We start from the raw sequence: 22417 nt of genomic DNA, 5'->3' as shown, positions 1-22417 counted from the left end.
TGCACCACCCAGATGCCCCGGTATATGGTATTTTATAAACAACACAATAACCAGAAATTTCTGTGTTTCAGGCTGACTTGAAAGGTTCTACCCTAATATTTGGTATTGAATAGGTAGCCAAACTTGGTTTTAAAAGTATTTATAGGATATCATCCTTAATAGAGGAAAAACTATATGTTTCCCACCAAGATCAGAAACAAGGGAAAGATGCCTACTCTCACCGCTTCTACTCAACATCAAACTGGAAGTCCTAAGAATGGAGTAAGACAAGAGAAGGAAATAAATGGTATACAGAATGGGAAGAAATAAAACTGTCTTTGTTCATAGATGACATTATTGTCTATGTGGAATATAATCTCAAAAAATTAACAAAAATACTCCTGGAACAAAAAAGCAATTGTGATAGCCCTGCTGAAGGATACAAGGTTAATATACAAAAGCTGACTGTTTTCTCATAAGCTAGTAAAGAACAACTAGAGTTTGAAATTATATTCCATTTATATTAGTACTCCCCAAAATGAAATACTTAGGTATAAATCTCACAAAACATGTACAAGATCTATACATTAGTAATGAAGAAAACCAAAGACTCTAAATAACAGAAGGAAATTCCATGTTCATGGATAGGAAGCTCAATATTGTCAAGATGTCAGTTCTTCTCAACTTGATCTACAGATTCAATGTAATCCTAATCAAAATTCCAACAAATTATTTTGTGGATATCGACAAAATGATTCTACAGTGTACACGGAGAAGCAAGACACTGAGAATAGCCAATATAGTATTGAAGAACAAAGTTGGAAGATTGACACTACCATACATTAAGACTTACTATAAAGATACAATAATCAATATAGAGTGGTATTGGTGAAACAGACAAATAATCAAAGGAAACAAAGAGCAAACAGAAAGCCCAGAAATACCCTCATAAATATAGTCAACTGATCTTTGGCAAAGGAGCAAAGGCAATGCAATGGAGAAAGGATAGTCTTTTCAACAAATGATTGTGGAAGAACGGGACATCCACATGCTAAAATAAAAAACACAGAACAAAAAACAAACCAAGACACAGAACTTACACCCTTCACAAAAATTAACTCAAAAGGGATCATAAACCTAAAAGTAAAATGCAAACTACAAAACTCCTAGAAGATAACAGAGACAATCTAGGTTGACCTTGGGTTTGGCAATGCCTTTTTATGTATAACACCAAAAGCACAATCTATGAAAGACAAAATTGAGAAATAGAACTTCATTAAAATTAAAAACTTGTGTTCTATGAAAGACACTGTTTCAAAAATAAAGACGAGCCATAGACAGAAACTATTTGTAAACACATATCTGATAAAGGACTTGTACAGGCATACTGCAGATACTACGGTTTTGGTTCTAGAACACAGTGATAAAGCAAATAAATGCATTAAAGTGAGTCAAATGAACTTGGTTTCCCAGAGCCATATAAAAGTTATGTTTACTCTATACTGTAGTCTATTAAACGTACAATAGTATTATGTCCTAAAAAAAAAGTACATACCTTAATTAAAAATACTTTAATGCTAAAAAATGCTAATCATCTGAATTTTCAGCAAATTGTAATCTTTTTGTTGGTAGAAGGTCTTGCGTCAATGTTGATGCCTGCTGACCGATCAGGGTGGTGGTTGTCGAAGGCTAGACTGGCTGTGGCAATTTCTTACAATAAGAAAACAATGAAATTTGCCACATTGAGTGACTCTTCCTTTCATGAATGATTTCTGTGTGGCATGCAATACTGTTTGATAGCATTTTACCCACAGAACTTCTTTCAAAATTGAAGTCAAGCCTCTCAAACCCTGCCTATGTTTTATCAACTAAGTTTATGTAATATTCTAAATTCTTTGTTGTCAATCTTCACAGCATCTCCACCACAAGTAGATTCGATCTCAAGAAACTATGGTCTTTGCTCAACCGTAAGAAGCAACTCCTCATCCATTAAAGTTTTATCATGGAATCGCAGCAGTTCAGTCCCATCTTCAGGCTCCACTTCTAATTCTATTTCTCCTGCTGTTTCCACCACAGCTGCAGCTACTTCCTCCACTGAAGTCTTGAACCATCAAAGTCATCCATGAGGGTTGGAATCAACTCTTCTAAACTCCTGTTAATCTTGATATTTTGGCCTCTTTCCATGAATCACTAATGTTCTTTTTTGGGGGAGGGTGGGAGGTAAGGAAGAGAGAATCGTAAGTAAAGCTCCACACCCAGCATGAAGCCTGACATGGGGTTCAACCTCATGACCCTCAGATCATGACCTGAGCCAAAATCAAAGAGTCGGATGCCTAACCAACTGAGTCACCTGGGTGCCCCATTTACAAATGTTTTTAATGACATCTAGAATGGTGAATCCTTTCCAGAGGTTTTCAATTTAGTTTGCCCAGGTCTATCAGAAGAATTACTATCTATGGCAGCTAGAGCCTTATGAAATGTATTTCTTAAATATTAAGACTTGAAAGTAGAAATTACCCTTTGATCCATGGGCTGCAGAATGATGTTACGTTAGGAGGTATGAAAACAATTTAATTGTACATCTCCATCAAAGCTCTGGAATGACCAGGTGCACTGTCAGTGAGAAGTAATATTTTAAAAGGAATCTTTTTTTCTGAGCAGGTCTCAAAACACTGGGCTTAAAATATTCAGCAAACCGTGCTGTAGACAGATGTGCTGCCACACAGGCTTTGCTGTCATTTATAAAGCACAGGCAGAGAGATTTAGTATAATTCTTAAGGGCCCTAGGATTTTCTGAATGGCAAATGAGCACTGGCTCTACTTATAGTCACCAGCTGCATGAGCTTCTAACAAGAGAGTCAGCCTGTCCTTTGAAGCTCTGATGCAAGGCCTGACTTATCTCTAGCTATGGAAGTCCTAGATGGCATCTTCTTCCAATATATGGCTATCTTGCCTGCATTGAAAATCTCTCTAGTGTAAACACCTTCATTAATTATCTTAGCTAGATCTTCTGGATAACTGCTGCCTCACCTTGCATTTTTATATTATGGAGACGGCTTCTTTCCCTATACTACATGAACCAACTTCTGCTAGCTTCAGACTTTTCTTCTGCAGCTTCTTTACCTCTCTCAGCCTTCATAAAATTGAAGAGAGTCAGGGCCCTGCTCTTAAGTGGGCTTTGGCTTAAGAGAATTTTTTGGCTGGTTTGAGCTTCGATCCAGGCCACTCAAACTTCCTCCAGATCTTATAAGCTGTTTCACAAGAGGCTGAAATTTTTGCTTATATCAGCTTTCTGCATGCCTTCTTCATTAAGCTTAATCATTTTTAGCTTTTGACTTAAAGTGAGAGACATGTGACTCTTCCTTTCTCTTGAACACTTAGAGGCCCCTGTAAGGTTATTAACTGGCCTAATCTCAATATTGTTATGTCTCAGGGACCCGGGAAGCCTGAGGAGAGGGAGATGGGGGAACTGCCAGGTGGTGGAGCAGTCAGAAAACACACATTTATTAAGTTTGCCATACTATCTGGGTGCGGTCATGGTGCCTCAAAACAATTACAATATTAACATCAAAGAACACTGATTACAGATCACCATAATATAATAATGAAATATTATGAAATATTATGAAAATTACCAAAATGTGACAGAGACATAAAGTCAGCAAATGTTGTTGGAAAAATGGCACCAATACAGTTGCCCAATACAGGGCTGCCACGAATCTTCAATTCATAAAAAACGCACTATCTATGAAGTGCAATAAATCATGGCATGCCTGTATCTAAATTATACAAAGAACTGTTAATATTTGACAATAACAAAGAACCCAGTTACAAAATGAGCAAAAGATCTGAATAGACAACTCACCAAAGACATGCAGATGGTAAATAAAAATATAAAAGGATGCTCAAATTCATATGTCATTAGGGAATTGCAAATTAAAATGAGATACCACATGCACATAAAACAATAGCTAAGATCCAAGACACTGACAACACCCAATACTGACAAGGATGTAGATCAACAGGAATTCTCTCATCTGTTGCTCAGAATGCAAAACTGGTACAGCCATTTTTTCCACTTTCAGAAGACTGGCAGTTTCTTACAAAACCAAACACATTCTAACCATATGATCTAGGAATCATGCTCCTTGGTATTTTCCCAAATGAGCTGGAAGCTTATGTCCACATAAACGGGCACAATGAACGTGTACAGAAGCTTTATTCATAACTGTCAAACCACAGAAACCAGCTAAGATGTCCTTCCATAGGTGAACATCTAAACAAATCTTGGTACATGCATATAATGGAATATTATTCAGCAGTAAAAAGAAATGAGCTGTGAAGCCATGAAAACACATGGAGAAAACGTCATTCCTATTGCTAAGTGAAAGAAGCCAATCTGAAAAGACTATATACTATATGGTTCCAACTCTATGACATTCTGGAAAAGGCAAAACTACAGAGAGAGTAAAAAGATCAGTGATTGCCAGGAGTGTGAGTGGGCAGGGAGCACAGGGGAGTTTTTGGGCAGTAACATTATTATGTATGATAATGTAGTGGTAAATACATGTTGCTATACATCTGTCAAAATATACAACACAAAGGGTGAACTCTAACCTAAACTATAGGCTTTAGTTAATAATGTAATAATGTAAATTATAGGATTTAGTTAATAATAATAATGTAATGATATTGGTTGGGGTGGGTGTGGGTGAAGGGGATATGGGAACTCTCAGTGTACTTGTACACCTGAAACTGCTCTAAAAAATACTATTGTTTTAAGGGTGCCTGCCTGGCTCAGTCAGTGAGTGTGCGCAATTTTTTTTTTTAATTGTTCTGTCACTTGCTTTTTTTTGAAAAGACTTTTCTGTAGAGTAGTTTTAGGTTCACAGCAAAACTGAGAAGGTATAGCGATTCCTACATTCTCCCCACCCCCACACATGTACAGCCTCCCCAGTTGTCACCATCCCCCATCAGAGGGTACATCTGTTACAACTGATGAACCTACAGTGACACATCACAGTCACCCAGAGTCCACAGTCTATGCGACTCTTGTTCTTGGGGTCATGAGTACGAGCCTCACACTGGGTGTAGGGATTACTTAAAAAAAAAAAAAAGGTAAAAAATACTATTACTTTAAAAATGGAAGGACTACCAAGAATTATCATCTGCATAATTTTAGGTAATTTGGCTAAGAGAAAACTCCCTACAATACTCTTAAAGATATGAGATCTCCTGACCCTAGTCATTGGTTTTACCTTTTTCTGGGAATCAGGTATTTTTTTAAATTATGATAAAATATAATAGAAACAAAAAATTTATTATTTATTTTATTTTATTTTTGCAAGAGAGCCAGAGGGTGGGTGGGGGCTATTGGGGCAGAGGGAGAGGGAGAGAGAAAATCTTAAGCAGGCTCTATGTCCATCCCAGACCCCAATGCAGGGCTTGATCTCATGACCCTGGGATCATGACCTGAGCAGAAATCAAGAGTCAGATGCTTAACTAACTGAACCATCCAGGTGCCCTATTTTAATCATTTTCAAGTTTATGTTTTCATATGTAATAGATCATAAGTTACTATTTACTGTCCCTTGAGATTACTTTACTTGGCTTGATAAAAATGTAGCAAAAATGAACCTCCCTAAAGTAGTGAGTGTATGATTTCAGAACTTTCAGCATACCTGGAGCAACCTGGGGAATCTGTGCTGCTGAGCTGCAGAGGTTCTGTTTCTCTGGGTTAATCCAGTAAACAGGAAGCAGGATCAGATGACTGCCTTAGAGGAGAGTCGTCATGCATGCAAGTGGCAGAAAGTCCTGTATCATTACACAGGAAGCAACACAAGAGAACTTCTGGAAACAGGAAGTTGGGTTTTAAAAAATCAGAGCATAGTCTAGAAGAGATGATCAGTTTCTGTGGTCCCAGGGGAAAAAAAAACCAATGACTAGCTCAGGGAAATTGTGTGAAATAATTCTAAATTCCAAAGGAAACAGTTAAAATAAAAATTGAAGAACATTCAGCACTCAGACAAGAAGAACCTCCTTCCCTGCATCTGAAGAACAAACAGCAGCTAAGACTCTAAAGAAGAGTAGCATACGAAGACACAAGAAAAAGTGACCCGAAAGGACTTGGTAGCCGAATCAGGCACAGAAAGTGAACTGCAGATTAAAGACAAAATAAAAAGTCTGGTCAAGACAAATGAAATAATGTCTAATTATAAACAACAATTGCAAATTATTAAGTATTTCATTTGCACATCAAGATGCTCCAATACACGGACAGTTTACATCAACCCCAGAAATTTGGCGTTCCAGGTATTAATACTACTCTGCAAGATAAATGAAAATAGAAGCCTATAAAACCTGGATCTTCTAAGAGTGAAAAACAGATTCTATTATTGGCAGTGGAATGTATTCTAATTAAAAAGTTTTCTTAATCTGCATCTTGATAGCAACAACAAAAAAAATATTTACGGTAACTACTACAAAAAGTAAACTTTTGGTCTAAAGTATGGTGCAAAACTGTCCTAGAGATGTCCTACAGATGATTAACCTGAAGGAGAAGGTAAAGACTCCAATGGGAATGAGCAACAGGACAGAAGACAGTCTCCTGCACTCTGCCGACGTCTTCTCTTTTCCTTTGAAAAAACCTGTCAAACGCTAAAGCAAAATCCAAGAAATGGTTTCAGATGCTACTATGGTGCAAAACTGAGCTAGGCCATGCAGGAAAACAAATGAATATAACATAGTCTTTACGCTCTAATAGGTTAAAACAAGGAGAACAACAGACACAACCATTAAAAGAAAGGTAAGCACCATTAGAGAGGCACAGACAGTTCTATATATAGATGCTCAAAGCATCTGAGGGACAGAGTGGAAGAAAACCATCAGGAGGACACAACGAGCTGCAGGGTGCATTCATGCCACACCTGTTTATACACCTGCCCTGCACCTGTGGGCACACTGATTGGGGGGGGTGGAGGGCGGGGAGGAACTAGGCTGAGGTGAGGGAGGAGTTCAGGAGACATTCACTCTCAGACGGGAGACTTGAATTAAAGAACAAGGTCTCACAAATGTTCAATCTGCAGCAATCCATCAAGCTTCTTTCACTGTCTTATGTTATTAGATAGGCATATTATACACATGCAGAAACCAAACAACACACAAAGCTCACCATTTTTTTTTGTCTCAAATCCCAGGAATTAAGTTCAGACGTTAATTTTTTCCCCGATTTTCTATGACTTCTCACATTTTTTCTAGGAGAAGGGCTTTTATCGCAAATCGCAGTATTCACATCTTTTGACAGTACGTATTTCTTCCTATAGATTAGAGATTCTTCAATTGTCTTATTTAGGAGAACGGACTTAAAAGTAGTTTCAGATTCAATACGCCAATCACTTTGCTTGGTATTTTCAGTATTTTTCTGCTCCGGATGTTTAGGATGATTTGGTCGTTGCTGAGTGTCTCTTTTGCAAACTCCTACTTCTGCTTTCTCTATTTTGTTATGCTGCATTGTTTTTTTCTTATATTGCACCTTTTCTGTTTCTTCAGAATTATCCTCAGATATTGAAGAGGATGATTTTTGTTTTGTAAGTTTTTTGTTGACAATAACATCTAGTGGAAAAATAATCAATCCTTATTAAATTAATAAACTGGTAATACATAAATTTGTTAAAATCAAAGATATTTATTAGACATTGCAAGAAATGAGTATTTCCCTGAGCTACTATTGTATACAGAGAAAAAAATGTCTCACCTTGATTGAATGTGTCTCCTGATAAAGTACCTGCTCTTTGGTTATCACACAGATTAATATTTGTTACAGGAGTCCAGCATGACCATTTGGAGGGCATTTTATTTCCACAAATGTTGTCCAAAACACCAGGTAACCTGGAAAATAAAATAACTTGCTTAATGTAGTACAAAACATTAGCCTATGACTCTGATATGAGACCGTGATTTTCTTTTGTTTACTCAATGTTTATTGATAGCAATTCATTAGTTAAGTATGAAAATATTTTGGTAAGTTATTATGAAAGTTAACTATGTAATTGATCAGATTAAAAACTATTATTAAAAAGTTCCATTATTGTTATTATTTGATATCTACTTAAATATATCTCACATATCTTACATGTTCTACTATGTATTTAAACTAGGCTAAATTTCCTCATATTCATACTTTATTATTTTAAAAATCTCATTCATTTTAAGTCTCTCAATTTGGAAAAGAGTTATGTTTGTGGCTATGAAAAAAAAACACACAAAAAAACAAAACACAGACTATTCCCCATTATGCAATCATAGTAATACTTGAGCTAATTAGTGCTAGAGCCAATACTACATTCTAAGAATATAAAAATCTTTTCTTTTACAATTTATTACATTTATGTAAAAACAACATTAATATATACTAACTTATTTGATGGTTTTCTCCATACTTACACAGGTTTATCTATTTTCTCCACTGCCTGGGAATCTGGAACAATATCCTGCAGGTCATCTAAATAAAATAAAACAAAAATTATGACATTTTCCATTTTTTTTCCTGTTGGCGGGGTAAAGTGGGAGTTGGTATAGAAGTTGATCAAGATTCACATATTAGGACACAGAGATCTTCTTGGAAATAGAGACTGTATTGTATTTCCTTGTAACCTTTAAGTTCCTTTCATAAAGCCAAATGCATTCATTATAAATCTTTCTTTTTCAAATCAATGAAAGCCAGTGAAGTTAAAGGGAAATATGAAGTGTACACATTTTTTTTTAAAAGAGAAGGTGAAATTAAACCAAAAGAGTACTTACTGATATTTTGGTTTGGGAATTCAATGTCCTTATTTTCTGTCTTCTCTACAACTTTAGCAGTTTCGATATGCTATAACACATAGGAGACATGGTATATAAATTTTAGTCAAGGCATTACATGAAAACAACTATTAAAACTCGGAGTATTAAAGTTTAAAACCTTTAAAATAATTTGTCTTGCTATTAAAAGTTGGATAGTATTTCTATTGTTTCATAAAGGTTATGCCCCTTCCAAAATACTGCTTATCCTAAAACACAAAAAATAATTAATTTTCATCACAGACAAGGCAGAAGAGCCTACAAACTTTCTGATCTCATCCACAGCTAGTACAATAATTCCATTCTCATCTGTAACTTACAATTCTACAATCGCTGTGGCACATCTCCTACTGCAGCTGCTCTCACAGCCTGTATCTATTCTGTCTTCACTAACATACAAGAGTCGGAAATTCTAGAATATTAAAGGATTCTGTAAAGTTGTGGCCACTGAACAGGTAACTTCTTGCCTCCAAGCTTCTGTCTTTTCATAGCCACATATCTGATAACAATCTGCCATGCCCTCCAGGCTAGACGCTGTGCCTCATGCTGGCTGTCTTCCCTACTTGGTCTAAGCCGGCAGTTCTCCATCCCAGGACAGGAGCAGTAGGAAAGCATGCACGTACGCGTTGGCTGTCACAATGGCAGAAGGGCTCCCCTGACTGAAATAAGCAAGCACAGGTCTGGGATGCCCGCCATCCTACCACACTCAGGACCATGCCACACCACTGAACAATGGTGCCCTAATAAAGGAACACTTAGCTGATTAATTTGAACAATTACTTTTGACTCTTTTTTCTGAGTATCTTCAACTCTTGCACCATTCATCTTTTGGCCACATAACCGTTTTTTAAAAAAATTCACCGCCTATTCCTTTTTACTGTGCTTTGTTGGAGAAAAATGACACATATTTCTGACCCAAGGTAAAAAAAGGACATTAGATAACATGATAAAATTCAGTCTTATATTGAAAGGGTCTTCATTATCCCTTAATAACCTCCCCCTTATCTCTTAGTAACTGTTTCAAGTCTTTACATGTCCCTGAGCCCTCTACTTCAGCATATCGCCAAGACAAATCTCACCATGTTCACCACACACTTCAGAGAAAACAAAAGCTATTAGGCACTTCTCATCTACAAACTTATCTATATCTCTGACTACCCCATCTCTCCAGAAATAACTTTCTCTTAGCTATTCTCTGTTCTGTCCCTTTAGCTACCTGGCATGAATGCCCTTATCCTTGATGTCCATTTGACTAACCTTAATTGATCCTTCAAAAACCAACTCACTCTCCATTTCCCTAAAGAGCATCTCCTGATCTTCACCCTCCCCTCGAGCTCTGGGGTTAGGCACCTGCCCCTCCACTAGGTTCCTCCTGCATCCTATATGTATAATCTGAGAACATTTATACAATGTTATAATTCTCTTATTAATTTGTCTAATTTCCACACTAGACTTTGAAATACTTAAGGACAGAGTCTACTTGTATCTTACATTTCTAGCAGACACTAACTTGTATAATAAACTAAAGAATGATGGCAAGTCCACTTCTCCTACTGAATACATAAATCAGAGTTATACTGAATGGATATTCCTCAATTTTACTGTTAGCACAATAAGTAGGTCCTGTCAGAAGGAACTGACTCTCAAGAACAATAAATAATATATAGATAGATATAGATACTTTAAACGAAGTGAGGCACTCACTGCTTATAAAAGAAGTTAACTCAATATGTATTTCTACAATAACTTGATAAAATTAATTTTAAAAAAGGTTTTCAAAATAAAATTACTTGGTCTGTCTTATCTCCACCATTTCTTCCTTCAGATGGTCTAGATGTAAGAGATACAGCATTGTCTACTCCACTTTCTGATGTTTTAGGTATATCAGGTTTTTCCGCAGAACTCTTCATTTGCAGTGGTGGTTTAATTCTTCCTCTTCGTGGTGTTGCTAAAAAGGAGGACAAAGGATTGCTCTATTTATAGGGCTTTTAAAATGACATATTGCTATTATTGAGGTACTTCTCAGATGAGGAAGGTAAAAAAAGGGAGGTGCCAGGATGGGTCCCAGGTTTCTGGTTTAGATGAATAAATGGATACAGATGCCATTTACCAAGGAAAGAAATAGACAAAAAACTGGCAGGGAGGGTGGGAAGATGAATTTATTGTGGAGGCTATAGGACATTAGATAACTGCCCAGTAGGCAACTGGATTTTGGGAACAGAACACTATTAAATTGTCATATAGACTAAATAAGACTGTTTTATAGCAGCTACTATATAGTATTATTTTTTGATTTGTATTTAGTCCTTAGTATGTACCAGGCACTAAATGTTTCACAATATTTCTTGTTGAGTGAATGATTTTTATTTAGTCTTCTGAACAACTTGATGAGACAGACACTTCAGTTCCATTTTATAAAAAGAAAACCGGTTCTAAACTTACCTGGAGGATAATCTGTACAAAGTACACACCTGGGGGTAGGGAAATAAGCCCAAGCATCCTGATTAATTCAATGTTTTATCCACTGTGTTACAGCTGACTCCCACTTAAATTACAATAAATTATTAACGCTGGTATTAACACTTTGAATAATGTTTACATGTTAATAACCAATATACCGCTTAGAAATTCGGAATTTCCTGACAATTAGAAGACATTTGTGGTTTGTATCTTAACAATTTCCATATCCCCAACTTATTCTCTATGTAAATTATGCCCAGAGTATCTCTGAATTAAAAAATGCCTGTTTTAAAAATATGTTTATTAGAAGTCTTTTAAGACTATAAAACTTACATGTGTTAATTAAAAGTATTGGACTTCTCACAGTGTATCTGTCTGCACCAGGAACAATCATTGATGCTTCAGACATTTTTCTTTTGCTAGGAGTAATTATCTGAAACCATGAGAAGCAGCCACAGTAAACACACATTCTCTTTTAAAATGAAATACTTTATAATTTTATCTGTAATATTTTACCTTGACTACACACAAAAGATATATGGTACTTTGTTTAAAGATTTTATTTATTCATTTCAGAGACAGATGGAGAGAGCAAGAGAGAAAGCACAAGCAGGGGGAAGAGCAGAGAAAGAGGAACAAGGAGACTCCATGCTGAGCACAGAGCCCCATGTGGGGCTCAATCCCAGGACCCTGAGATCGTGACCTGGGCCAAAACCAAGAGTTGGATGCTCAACTGACTGTGCCACCCAGATGCCCCAACATATGGTATTTTATAAACAACATGATAACCAGAAATTTCTGTGTTTTAGGCTGACTTGAAAGGTTTTACCCTAATATTTGGTATTGACACAGGTAGCCAAAACTTGTTTTAAAAATTATTTATGGATATCAGACATGAAATACAGCACCTTTAAATACTAGCTGAAAATATTTTATTGGTACTGAGTGTATCTATAACCAATGGCTCAGTTTCTTTTCTTTTCTTTTTTATTTTTTTAAGATTTATTTATTTGACAGAAAGAGCATGCACAAGCAGGGGGAGCAGGAGAGGGAGAGGGAGAAGCAGACTCCCCACTGAGCAGGGAGCCTGATGTGGGACTCCATCCCAGGACCCTGGGATCATGACTTGAGCCAAAGGCAGATGCTTAACTGACTGAGCCACCCAGGCGCCTGATGGCTCAGTTTCTTATTCTATTTCAAATATGTATGATGTTTGGATACATATTTATGTATATTTATATAAATTTGTTTATGAATGCTTTCATAATGTTAAGCATTCTTCAGAATTTTCACACATTTTTAAAAACTGTTATTAATATTCTGTGAGGACTAAAGTGACTTTGGAGTAAAAAGCAGCAACAGGAATTCAGAGACTCAGTGGCACAGGAGCTAGTGATTCCAGTAAAGATGTGCATTTTCTAACTTCATCCTAGAGTCAATGAACAGAAGTGGGAAAGAGCTTCAGAGGACGCCATGGAAGGGCATAGATAGTGACAAACTGTAAAGACACAGAGGAGAGCTATTTTTTAAAAGGCATCTGCCCCTAAGACTAAGAAAAAAATATGGCACGGTTTTTAATAGGTCTGTAAATGGGGTGTGGAGGAAAGGTGGAAAGGAGAGGAAAAGGGGGAATTCTATGATTAACCAGAAAACAAACTATTGAACCAATGGATTCTTCAAGAAAAGACAGTTCCTAGTGGCATAGTGAATGGGACCTGGGAAGTTACTTATTCATATAAATGCTTAAAACAGTCAATCCTTAACAAAAACACAGTGGTATTTTAACAACAGTGCACTGTTTCTTAGAGATCTTTAGTTCTAGAGTTTATGACTCAATACATTTAAGGTGGGAGGCCCTAAGAATCAGCATTTTAAATAAGTACTCATTATGACTCTGATATAAAGACACAGAAAATGGCTTTTATAATTTAATCGTCCAAGGAAAACAGAAGATGGCATTTTTCATTTAACAAAGGACACAAGACTAACGGGGAAAAAACAGTGGGTAATATCAACATGACAAAATGTATGGAAGAGCCTGTGAGAGTTAAAGTCGCCTAAAGGCGAGAAATTAGTAAAAACTAAAACAGGAAAAAGTCCATGAAGAAAAGTGAAAATTAATCAAGACTTGCAAATGTAAGGGCACTTTAAATGAGGGAAGGTAAAAAAAAAAAAAAAAAAAAAAAAAAGACAGACAACATGAATGAAGGTATAGAGGCAAGAATTAGTATGACATAAAAAGAGGCAGGAAAGCCGTTAACCTTACTCATGTGGTGAGTAGGTAGAGTAAAATGAACTTGTAGAAGGTCTCAGGATTGAGTCAAAATTTAGATGCAGGAAGATAAACACAGAGATCCCACAACTTTCTGAGCAGAATGCAACAGGGACTCCGGGATTAAGAAAAACCAGGGAAGGAACACCACATGGGGTAGTTGGCAGAGTCAAAGGCCAAAGAGGAGGCTGCTGAACTGAGCTAGGTGTGCTAAAATGAGTAAGGGCAGAGGGAATGAGGAGGAAAGGATGTGAGAGGTACTGTGAAAGAACCATCACTAGTACCTTGGTCCTAGGTGTCAGGGGAGAGGAGGCAGGATTCAGGATACCATCAGAAAATTAATGGTAGCATTACTGAAGTATGGAGGTAGATGCAAATTTGAAGCAAAAGATAAAAGTGTTTGAGGTTAGATTTCAGGAAAGGAAGAGACATACAAAAGGAAACATTCAAAAGAATAAGTGGAGACTGGGCTGTAGCACTTTGAAGAGAGGTCTGGTATATTTCAAGAGCTTCAACTATGCACATGAAGGGAGCTCTTTAAGGGAGAAGGCACAGAGATGTTCAGGAGGCTGAGTCAAGTTTTCAGAGCAAATCTACATTTAGGATGCAAGGAGAGAAGGTATCTCTAAGGTAGTAACAGAAGTTGGAAGAGAACTAACAGGCTAACAAAGCAAAGAAGGAGAGGGCATTAAGAAAGACGGGGCTGTTAGCAATGTCAAGTGTCACAAGACACAAAGGCTGAGAACTGGTTCTGCTGAATGTGGTCTAGAGGAGCCTTCACTGGTAGGAGGAGGAGGAAAAAAAACTTATTATTTAGCTTTCCTTTCCTTGTGCAAATAAAGAGAACGTTACATTATGGATTTGTATTCTACATAACAGCCAAAAGCAAATATAGACAGACAGGATAAATTTAACAAGTGGTGCTTTCTTATATATTTCTAACTTGGAATTTACAAGTATATAGTATACCTTGTCTTAACCCTCTTATCCCTACACGTAAACACAATTGCCAAAACACTATCTTTTGTTTGCATTTATAAAAGGCAGGGGAAATACTCTGAATGTTATTGATGAAGGCCATTAAGGTAAATTCTAGATTTTTTTTTCTATAATTATATGTAGCAATGATTTGATCTATGCTGTTTAATAAACAAGTATTTTGGCACCATATTTACCTCAGGCTGACTATTTTTTCTGTCCCCCTGATTACCGTTTTTGATATATTTTGGAGGCTTAGCAAATTCCTTTTGGGAGTTAGGTTTTTCTTTCAAACTAATGAGTTCCTCTTCCATGGGTGAGATTTGACTTTCCGGCACTAGAATCTGTTGGAGAATGTAGAGAAAAAAGTATTTCAAACTGCAAACCACAGGAAGTTCTCAAAAATCACCGGATGTCTTAATAAAGCGCCCATTCATCCCACACTTACAAAGTCAACTCTTTATTTTCTATGTACTTATTCCTACAAAGTAACCCAACAAAAAGCATCCATATTTTCAAATGTCAATAGACATAAAACAAGCTTTGGCATTAGTGGCAGGACATATATACCTAATTTTTAAAGTTACAAAATGATATTAATAACTATCTTCTATACTAAAATAAATGATCTTTAATAACATGCTTAAAAAAATCATATACCGTATTGGGGCATTTTATGTTGAGAAAATTTATTTTTTTAGATATTCACTGTCCAACATAATATTGTGCAATTATTTAGGGTTCAACTTAGCCCAATGATAAAAATCAAGTAAGTCAGACACATACCTGTGATCCACTTGCATCAAAAAGTATATGCACAGATGTTTTGGCAACTGAAATACCTTGTTTTCTGGTAAATTCCTAAAATTAATTCAAAATGATGTCATTTTCTCCCGGTTCGTTGCATGTTAATGCAATTATTTCCTGTTTCCTTTCAAAACTCTCAAATTATTTCAAATCATTATTTTGTATATATAAATACCCTTCTCCACAAATACAGTCTCTATTTTTCTTCACCATAAATCTTCTGCACAGCTATGAGCTGAATGTGTCCCCCCGAATTCATATACTGAAACCTAACCCCCAAGGTGATGGTGTTAGGAGGTGGGGCCTCTGGCAGGTGACTGGGTCATCAGGGCAGGGCTGTCGTGAATGGGATCAGTGCTGCTATAGAATGAGACCCCAAAGAACTCCCTCACTTCTTCTGCTATGTGAGGACACAGTGGAAAGACAGCCACTGTGAACCAGGAATTGGGCCCTCACCAGAAAACAAGTCTGCTGGTACCCTGATCTTGGACTTCTAGTCTCCAGAACCATGAGAAATAAATAGGAAGGAAGGAAGGAAGGAAGGAAGGAAGGAAGGAAGGAAGGAAGGAAGGAAGGAAGGAGAGAAGAAAAGAAAAAGGAAGAAAGAAAAAAAGAAAGAAAAGCAAGCAAGCAAGAAAGAAAGGTTTGTCATTTAAGCCACCCAGTCTACGGTATTTTTGTTATAGCTGCCTGAACAGACTAAGACATGCACTATCCAAGCTTGTCAACAGAGTAGCTCCCTGAAACATAACATGAGCTGTCACCTTACTGACATGATGTCTTCCACAGTCCTAGAATGCATCTTCTCTAAATTTCACCCATCAATTTCCAAGGCCATTTCAAACCCCATCTGAATAGCCTTTCCTTCAAATCTGACTCTCAATGAGCATTCTGTTTTCTCAACTTCTGTACCTGCCTCTTATTTACTTCTTCTGAGGTAGATTCTGTAATCCTCAAAATGTTTAACATCTTAAAAACATGGTCTTTTCTCAATTCACTTTTTAAACACCTACCAGGAATTCATCAAATATTTTTAATACTGCAGCTTATTTTGTCATCTGAGATTCTAACAGGTGTCTCAAGGATATGGCTAACAATCTGATGGCTATGCGACAATAAAAATTTAAAGAACTAAAAACCAACATATTTTAAGAATTCTAGGGGGAAAAAAATCAATGAAACTTATAGCCCTAAATAACCGAAAGTTTCCAGAATTATGAAAATAAATACTAAAAAGAATTTTATGAAAATAAATATTAAAAAGAATTTAAACACTTACCCTATATTTATTTGCACCAAAAATTTTTTGTGTCACACTAGTGATTTCTAATGATGCATCAAAATACAACAGCAATTCTTTCCCTTCTCTTTTACTAATTTTTACTATGTTTTTCAGAATTATGGTCAGCAGCTTCTTCGATTCTCTCACTGTAATCAAAGAAATCACACCTATTAGTTTATATTCATTTCTACGATACCACTCTCTAGGTATACTATAAATAAGAAAGTCATGTAGCATAGTAATTAAATTGAAGGGAAATAACATTAACTTCTATGATTTAACAATCAATTCCAGTACTAACGACTTATGCAAACAAATCAATTTATTTTTCAGAGTCTCTGTTTCCTGATCTATAAATTACAAACTAACATAATAGCTAATGAGCTAAAGCCCTAAATATGCTCTGGACACTAACAGGTTCTTATTTTCCTTATATTCTTATATTCCTAGAACATATCTTAGAAAACTATTTGCTTAATTTAAAAGAGTCAAACAAAGAAAATAACTTTAGTTCCATAAATAACTATGTTTCTTGGCATAAGCATCTATTTGAACATTTCTCTTAAATCCAAGTGTTACAAACAAGTTGACTGTAAAGAACTGTGCCAGGAAACTGTGAAGAAGAATCAGTGCAACCCCTCCATTAATTTGTTGATCCACTGAAAATACTGTAAGTGCCAGTTTATAAGAGATATTTACCTCCCTTCCTCCAAAAACTCACCAAAGAATCACTCAACATCCAATTAATGTGCCTGTATTATGGACTAAAGGCCACATATCGTCCTGTCCTACTTCTGATGGGGCTTCTATTGATAACTGACAAGTTGCCACACCTGTCCCCAATGTATATTTTTGGGCAGGAGGAAAACATTCTGATGGAGATGGAGCATACCAAGTAGAAAAATTTGTCTCTACATCAGGAAAAGCTCTGCTGGCTACTTCATGACCTAACCTACAGGACAAATGTCCTATTGGCTATAAAATTCTGATTCCTATGAGGCTTACTCAAGCAGAATATGTGTTATTTGTTTTTGCAACTCTATGGTCATGAAAAACTTGCGCAGTAACGTCCTTTGATGGTTATAAGAATTATTAATTGCTTGAAGATAGAAGTGACTGTTTCTAACTCAAAGAGTGCTGGTGGTTTTATTTCGGGGGAAAAAAAAGTCATGTGTTTCAACAGTAATAAGTTTTCAAGCTTCAGAGATGAAATTTTGGGTGACTTTGAAGACAATAATGTTTTGAATTCTGATGAATATTAGAAAATTTATAATCCTTATGGATATTTTTTATTATTATATTGCTCTGATATGACTTTTTTTTTTCTGCAGCTTACCACGAACTTACATGCAATATTTGTTTCACTGCTTACATAAACATAGTATTAGAATTACTTCAAATAATGCTGAATGCTTTGTACCTTTTTGTACAAAGTATTCTCCACATATACTGTGACTATGTAAAGAATTTATTGGTATTTGTTATATTTTATTGTGGGCTTTGTTGAAATTTTTGGTATTTCCTTTAACTGCCTAGAGTATATCATGACTTGCTTTTAATTAGCAATATTACTGAGATACCAGAAAATTTATTTTGTTGCTTGCTAAAAAGCCAAGTATTTTGGGGCGCCTGGGTGGCACAGTCAGTTGAGCATCCAACTCTTGGTTTTAGCTCAGTCATGACCTCGGGGTTGTGAGATCAAGCCCTGTGATGGGCTCTGCACTCAGCGCAGAGTCTGCTTGTAACTCTCTCTCCCTCTGCCTCTCTCCCCACCACACATGGGCATGAACGCGCATGCTCTCACTCTATCTCGAATAAATAAATCTTTAAAAAAACCTAAGTATTTATAGTAAACATATTTATATGAGATTCTAGTACACTATATGAATATAATAACATTTTCTCCTGCAAAGGCATTTTAAAAAAAAATTTTAAGATTGCTCACGGAGCATTTATTTTATAAATTCTTACATATTATATATAAAACGGTCTGTCTGTAATCCATTACACTGCTGCTTCCCATCCCCTCAGTCTGCAACTAATCACATTCTTTTTCACTAGAAATATTAATTGATTCCCAGGTTCCACTTTTTTTTTTTTTCCATGAGTGCCATTCATTCAGATATTGCCTGTTCCATATAGGTTACACTAGATTACTACTTTACTACAAAGGATATTAAAGGATACGCATGAACAGCTAGGTGAAGAGATACACAGTGTGAGGTCTGGAAGGGTCTGGAGCACAGGAACTCCTGTCCCTGTGAAGTTTAGGACGCACCACCCTCCTGGAATGAAGATTCATTCTTATTCACCAACCAGGAAGCTCCAAAAAAAAAAAAAAAACCTGAAAAACTCTTTTTAATCCATACATAAAGAACTTGATTTTTTTACAGAAGAGTCCTCATAAAATTAGGGAGAGTTATATATTGGAAAATAAATCTTAAAAATCAAATTACACTATTAAAACAATGAAAATAACGTTTTCCCCCCAATTATGTGCAACTACATTTGGCAAGATGCAAACGATAGAACTTTATTAGGAAGCGGCAGCAGTGATTAGCATGAAGATAAAGGGGAGAAAAGAAATTCAAAAAATGTTAAGAGAAATACATGAACATGAAAAATGATTAGTTGAGGGAAAGGAAACAATCAAGAATGGCTTCTGTATTGGGGGACCTGGAAGGTCATCATACCATTTGTCAAAATAGGAAATAAAGGAGGAATATATAGAGCTTAGCTGAGAAATTAGGAAAAACGATTCAAAAATGAAAGTATAGTCAACAGCGTCAAAGGTGGGGGGAGGGTTAGTATAAGGACTGAAACTGTGCATACTGATATAAGTAATAAAATTAACTATTATTTTGACATCTAAAATTTCAGTGGAGTGGGATGGGAAACAAAGTAGTAAGAGCAGGACTGAAAAGAAGGAGAAAAAAAAGGATTTAGTAAAACTCTCTCTCAAAATTGGCTATGAATGAAAAAGAATGAGACAACTAAAGGAAGATGAAGATCCAAGTAGGCTTCTTGTTTTAAAATGCAATAATTTACGTCCCGTAAAAATATATTAAAAAAAAAAAGATGTAAAAATTAAAAAATGAGGGGTGCCTGGTTGGTCAGTGGATTTTGATCTAGAAGTTTTGGGTTCAAGCCCCAAGATGGGTGTAGAGATTAAAGAAAATAAAAATCTTGGGGCGCCTGGGTAGCGCAGTCATTAGGCGGCTGCCTTCGGCTCAGGGCGTGATCCTGGCGTTATGGGATCGAGCCCTACATCAGGCTCCTCTGCTGGGAGCCTGCTTCTTCCTCTCCCACTCCCCCTGCTTGTGTTCCCTCTCTCGCTGGCTGTCTCTCTCTGTCAAATAAATAAATAAAATCTTTATAAAAAAAAAAAAAAAAAGAAAAATCTTGGGTGCCTGGGTGGCTCAGTCGTTAAGTGTCTGCCTTTGGCTCAGGTCATGATCCCAGAGTCCTGGGATCCAGCTCCGCATCAGGCTCCCTGCTCAGCAGGAGGCCTGCTTCTCCCTCTCCCACTCCCCCTGCTTGTGTTCCTGCTCTCGCCGTCTCTATCTCTGTCAAACAAATAAATAAAATATTTAATAAATAAATAAAAATAAAAATCTTTTAAAAAGCAAGTATGGGAGAAAACACTATGCTAAATGAAAAATGCTGGTCACAAAAAATATATACTGTATGATTCTACTTAAAATAGTCAAATTCACAGAAGAAAGATGCAGAATGGTGGTTACCAGGGTATGGGTGGACGGGGGGAAAAGGGAAGTGATTTAATGGGTATAAAGTTACAATTTGGCAAGATGACAAAAGTTCTGGAGAACTATTCCACAACAATGTGAATATACGTAACACTACTGAACTATACATTTAAAATAGTTAAGGTAATAAATTTTATGTTGTGTGTGTGTATGTATATATGTATATGTGTGTGTGTGTGTGTATATATATATATATATATATATATTTTTTTTTTACCACAATTTAAGAAATTGGAGAAACTGAGTGAGGGGGTACATGGAAACTTTCTATACTATTTTGGTAAGTTTTCTGTAATCTACAACTATTCTAAAATTAAAAATTTATCTTAAAAAAAAGATCCAAATCAAACTTTCAGAGATGAAAAATACAATAGGGGAGGTGAGCATTATACAAGATAGGACTAGCAACAGATTAGATACTGCTAAAGAAAATATTAATGACCATGAAATACAGCAAGAGAGAAATATTCAAATGAAAAAAGGGGGGTGGAAATTTGGGGTGGAAGGAGTGGAGAAACTGCAGAATCAGTGAGCTGTGGGAAGATTTCAGGTAGCTTAGTGTATGTGCAATCAGAGTCTCCAGAGGAAAGGAGAAGGAAAAAATCAGCAGGAAAAGAATATCTGAACAATACAGGATAAAAACTTTAAATTTGATGAAAACTATGAACCCACAGAACAAACAGCCTCAATGAACCCCAAGAACAAAGGACATGAAGAAAATCACACTAAAGCACTATATTGAAACTGTTTAAAACTAGTGATGAAGAGAAAATCTTAAAAAGAATCCGGGGTAAAAAGACTTTAAATAAAATGGAACAAACTAGAGAATGACAATAGACTTCTCAGAAGAAACAACACAAGCCAGGAGAAAGTAGAATATCTTTGACGATACATCTTTAAAGTAAACTGAACTGAAACAATAGGCAATCTAAAATTCGATATGTATCAAAAGTACTTTTCAAAAATGAAAACAAAATAAAAGATTTTTCTGAAACATAAAAACTGAAAGAACTCATCACCAGTGTCTGTACTACGAGAAGTACTACAGAAGTCATTCAAGGAGAGGGAAAACAACAGTAGTTAGAAATCTGAATCCACGCAAAGGAAAACTGAACACTGGAAATGGCAAAGGTGTAGGTAAACATAAAATACTTTTTAATCCGTTTTAAAAAACCTCTTTAAAAGCTAATTGACTGCATAAAGCAAAATATCATTACACCATATTGCAAAGGTTCTGACACATGCAGAAGCAAAACAACAACAACAAAGAAACAAACAAACAAAAACCTTTTTTGTCTACTGATAGCAATGGCAGGAAAGCCAGGAAAGCAGAAGCGCAAGTGCACTGTTGCGGGTTCCTGTGCTACACATAAAAGGGTGTAATATCACCTGAATATACACACTATTAAGTTAAAGATGAATAAAATAAATCCTAAATCAACCACCAATTAAAGGGGTATAAAGCCAACAAAGGAGATATAATAAAATCAACTTCCACCCTAGGACAATGGAAACAGAAAAACAAATTCAAACTAAAGTAAGCAGAAAAAAAAAAAAAACATAAGAGCAGAGATTAACTAAATGGAAAATAGAAAAACAATAGAGAAAAATCAATGAAACCAAAGGCTGGCTCTTTGATGATACCAATAAACTGATATTCTTATCAAACTGATTAGGAAAAATATACAAGTTATAAACATCAGGAGTGACAGAAAGTCCATCATAACAGTCTACAGAGAGTAAGAAGATACCAAGGACCATAATAAACCACTTCATACCAATAAATTTGACAATATGAATAAAACGGACAGATTACTTGAGAGACACAAATTATCAGCTTACTCAAGAAGAAAGAGATGACCTGAAACACTCTCTATTTATTAAATAAACTGAATTTGTAGTTAAGAGCCTTCAACAAAGAATGGTGGGAGCCCAGACAGCTTCACTGGCAAATACTAGCAGGTACAAGAAAGAAACAGTATCAATTCCACACATATTCTTATAGAAAACTGAAGACAACGGAAAACTTGCCAA

At 36.1% G+C, this 22417-nt stretch overlaps 1 protein-coding gene across 1 annotated transcript in view; it reads right to left on the bottom strand.

Annotated features, from left to right (window-relative positions):
• SYCP2 (synaptonemal complex protein 2) overlaps positions 1–22417 on the bottom strand; it is a 57781-nt gene that overhangs the window by 20198 nt on the left and 15166 nt on the right. The window contains exons 11-19 of the mRNA XM_057312451.1: positions 16614–16762; positions 15314–15388; positions 14725–14871; positions 11611–11710; positions 10608–10765; positions 8779–8848; positions 8422–8479; positions 7733–7866; positions 7151–7590 (exon numbers count right to left, since the gene is read on the bottom strand). Coding sequence (XP_057168434.1) covers positions 7151–7590; positions 7733–7866; positions 8422–8479; positions 8779–8848; positions 10608–10765; positions 11611–11710; positions 14725–14871; positions 15314–15388; positions 16614–16762 — 1331 coding nt within the window. The remainder of the gene's footprint in view (positions 1–7150; positions 7591–7732; positions 7867–8421; positions 8480–8778; positions 8849–10607; positions 10766–11610; positions 11711–14724; positions 14872–15313; positions 15389–16613; positions 16763–22417) is intronic.

This window comes from Ursus arctos, unplaced genomic scaffold (assembly GCF_023065955.2).
Source record: "Ursus arctos isolate Adak ecotype North America unplaced genomic scaffold, UrsArc2.0 scaffold_16, whole genome shotgun sequence".
Lineage (NCBI taxonomy): Eukaryota > Metazoa > Chordata > Mammalia > Carnivora > Ursidae > Ursus > Ursus arctos.
The sequence above is the reverse complement of the archived record's forward strand: the minus strand, read 5'-3'. Positions and strand labels throughout refer to the sequence as shown.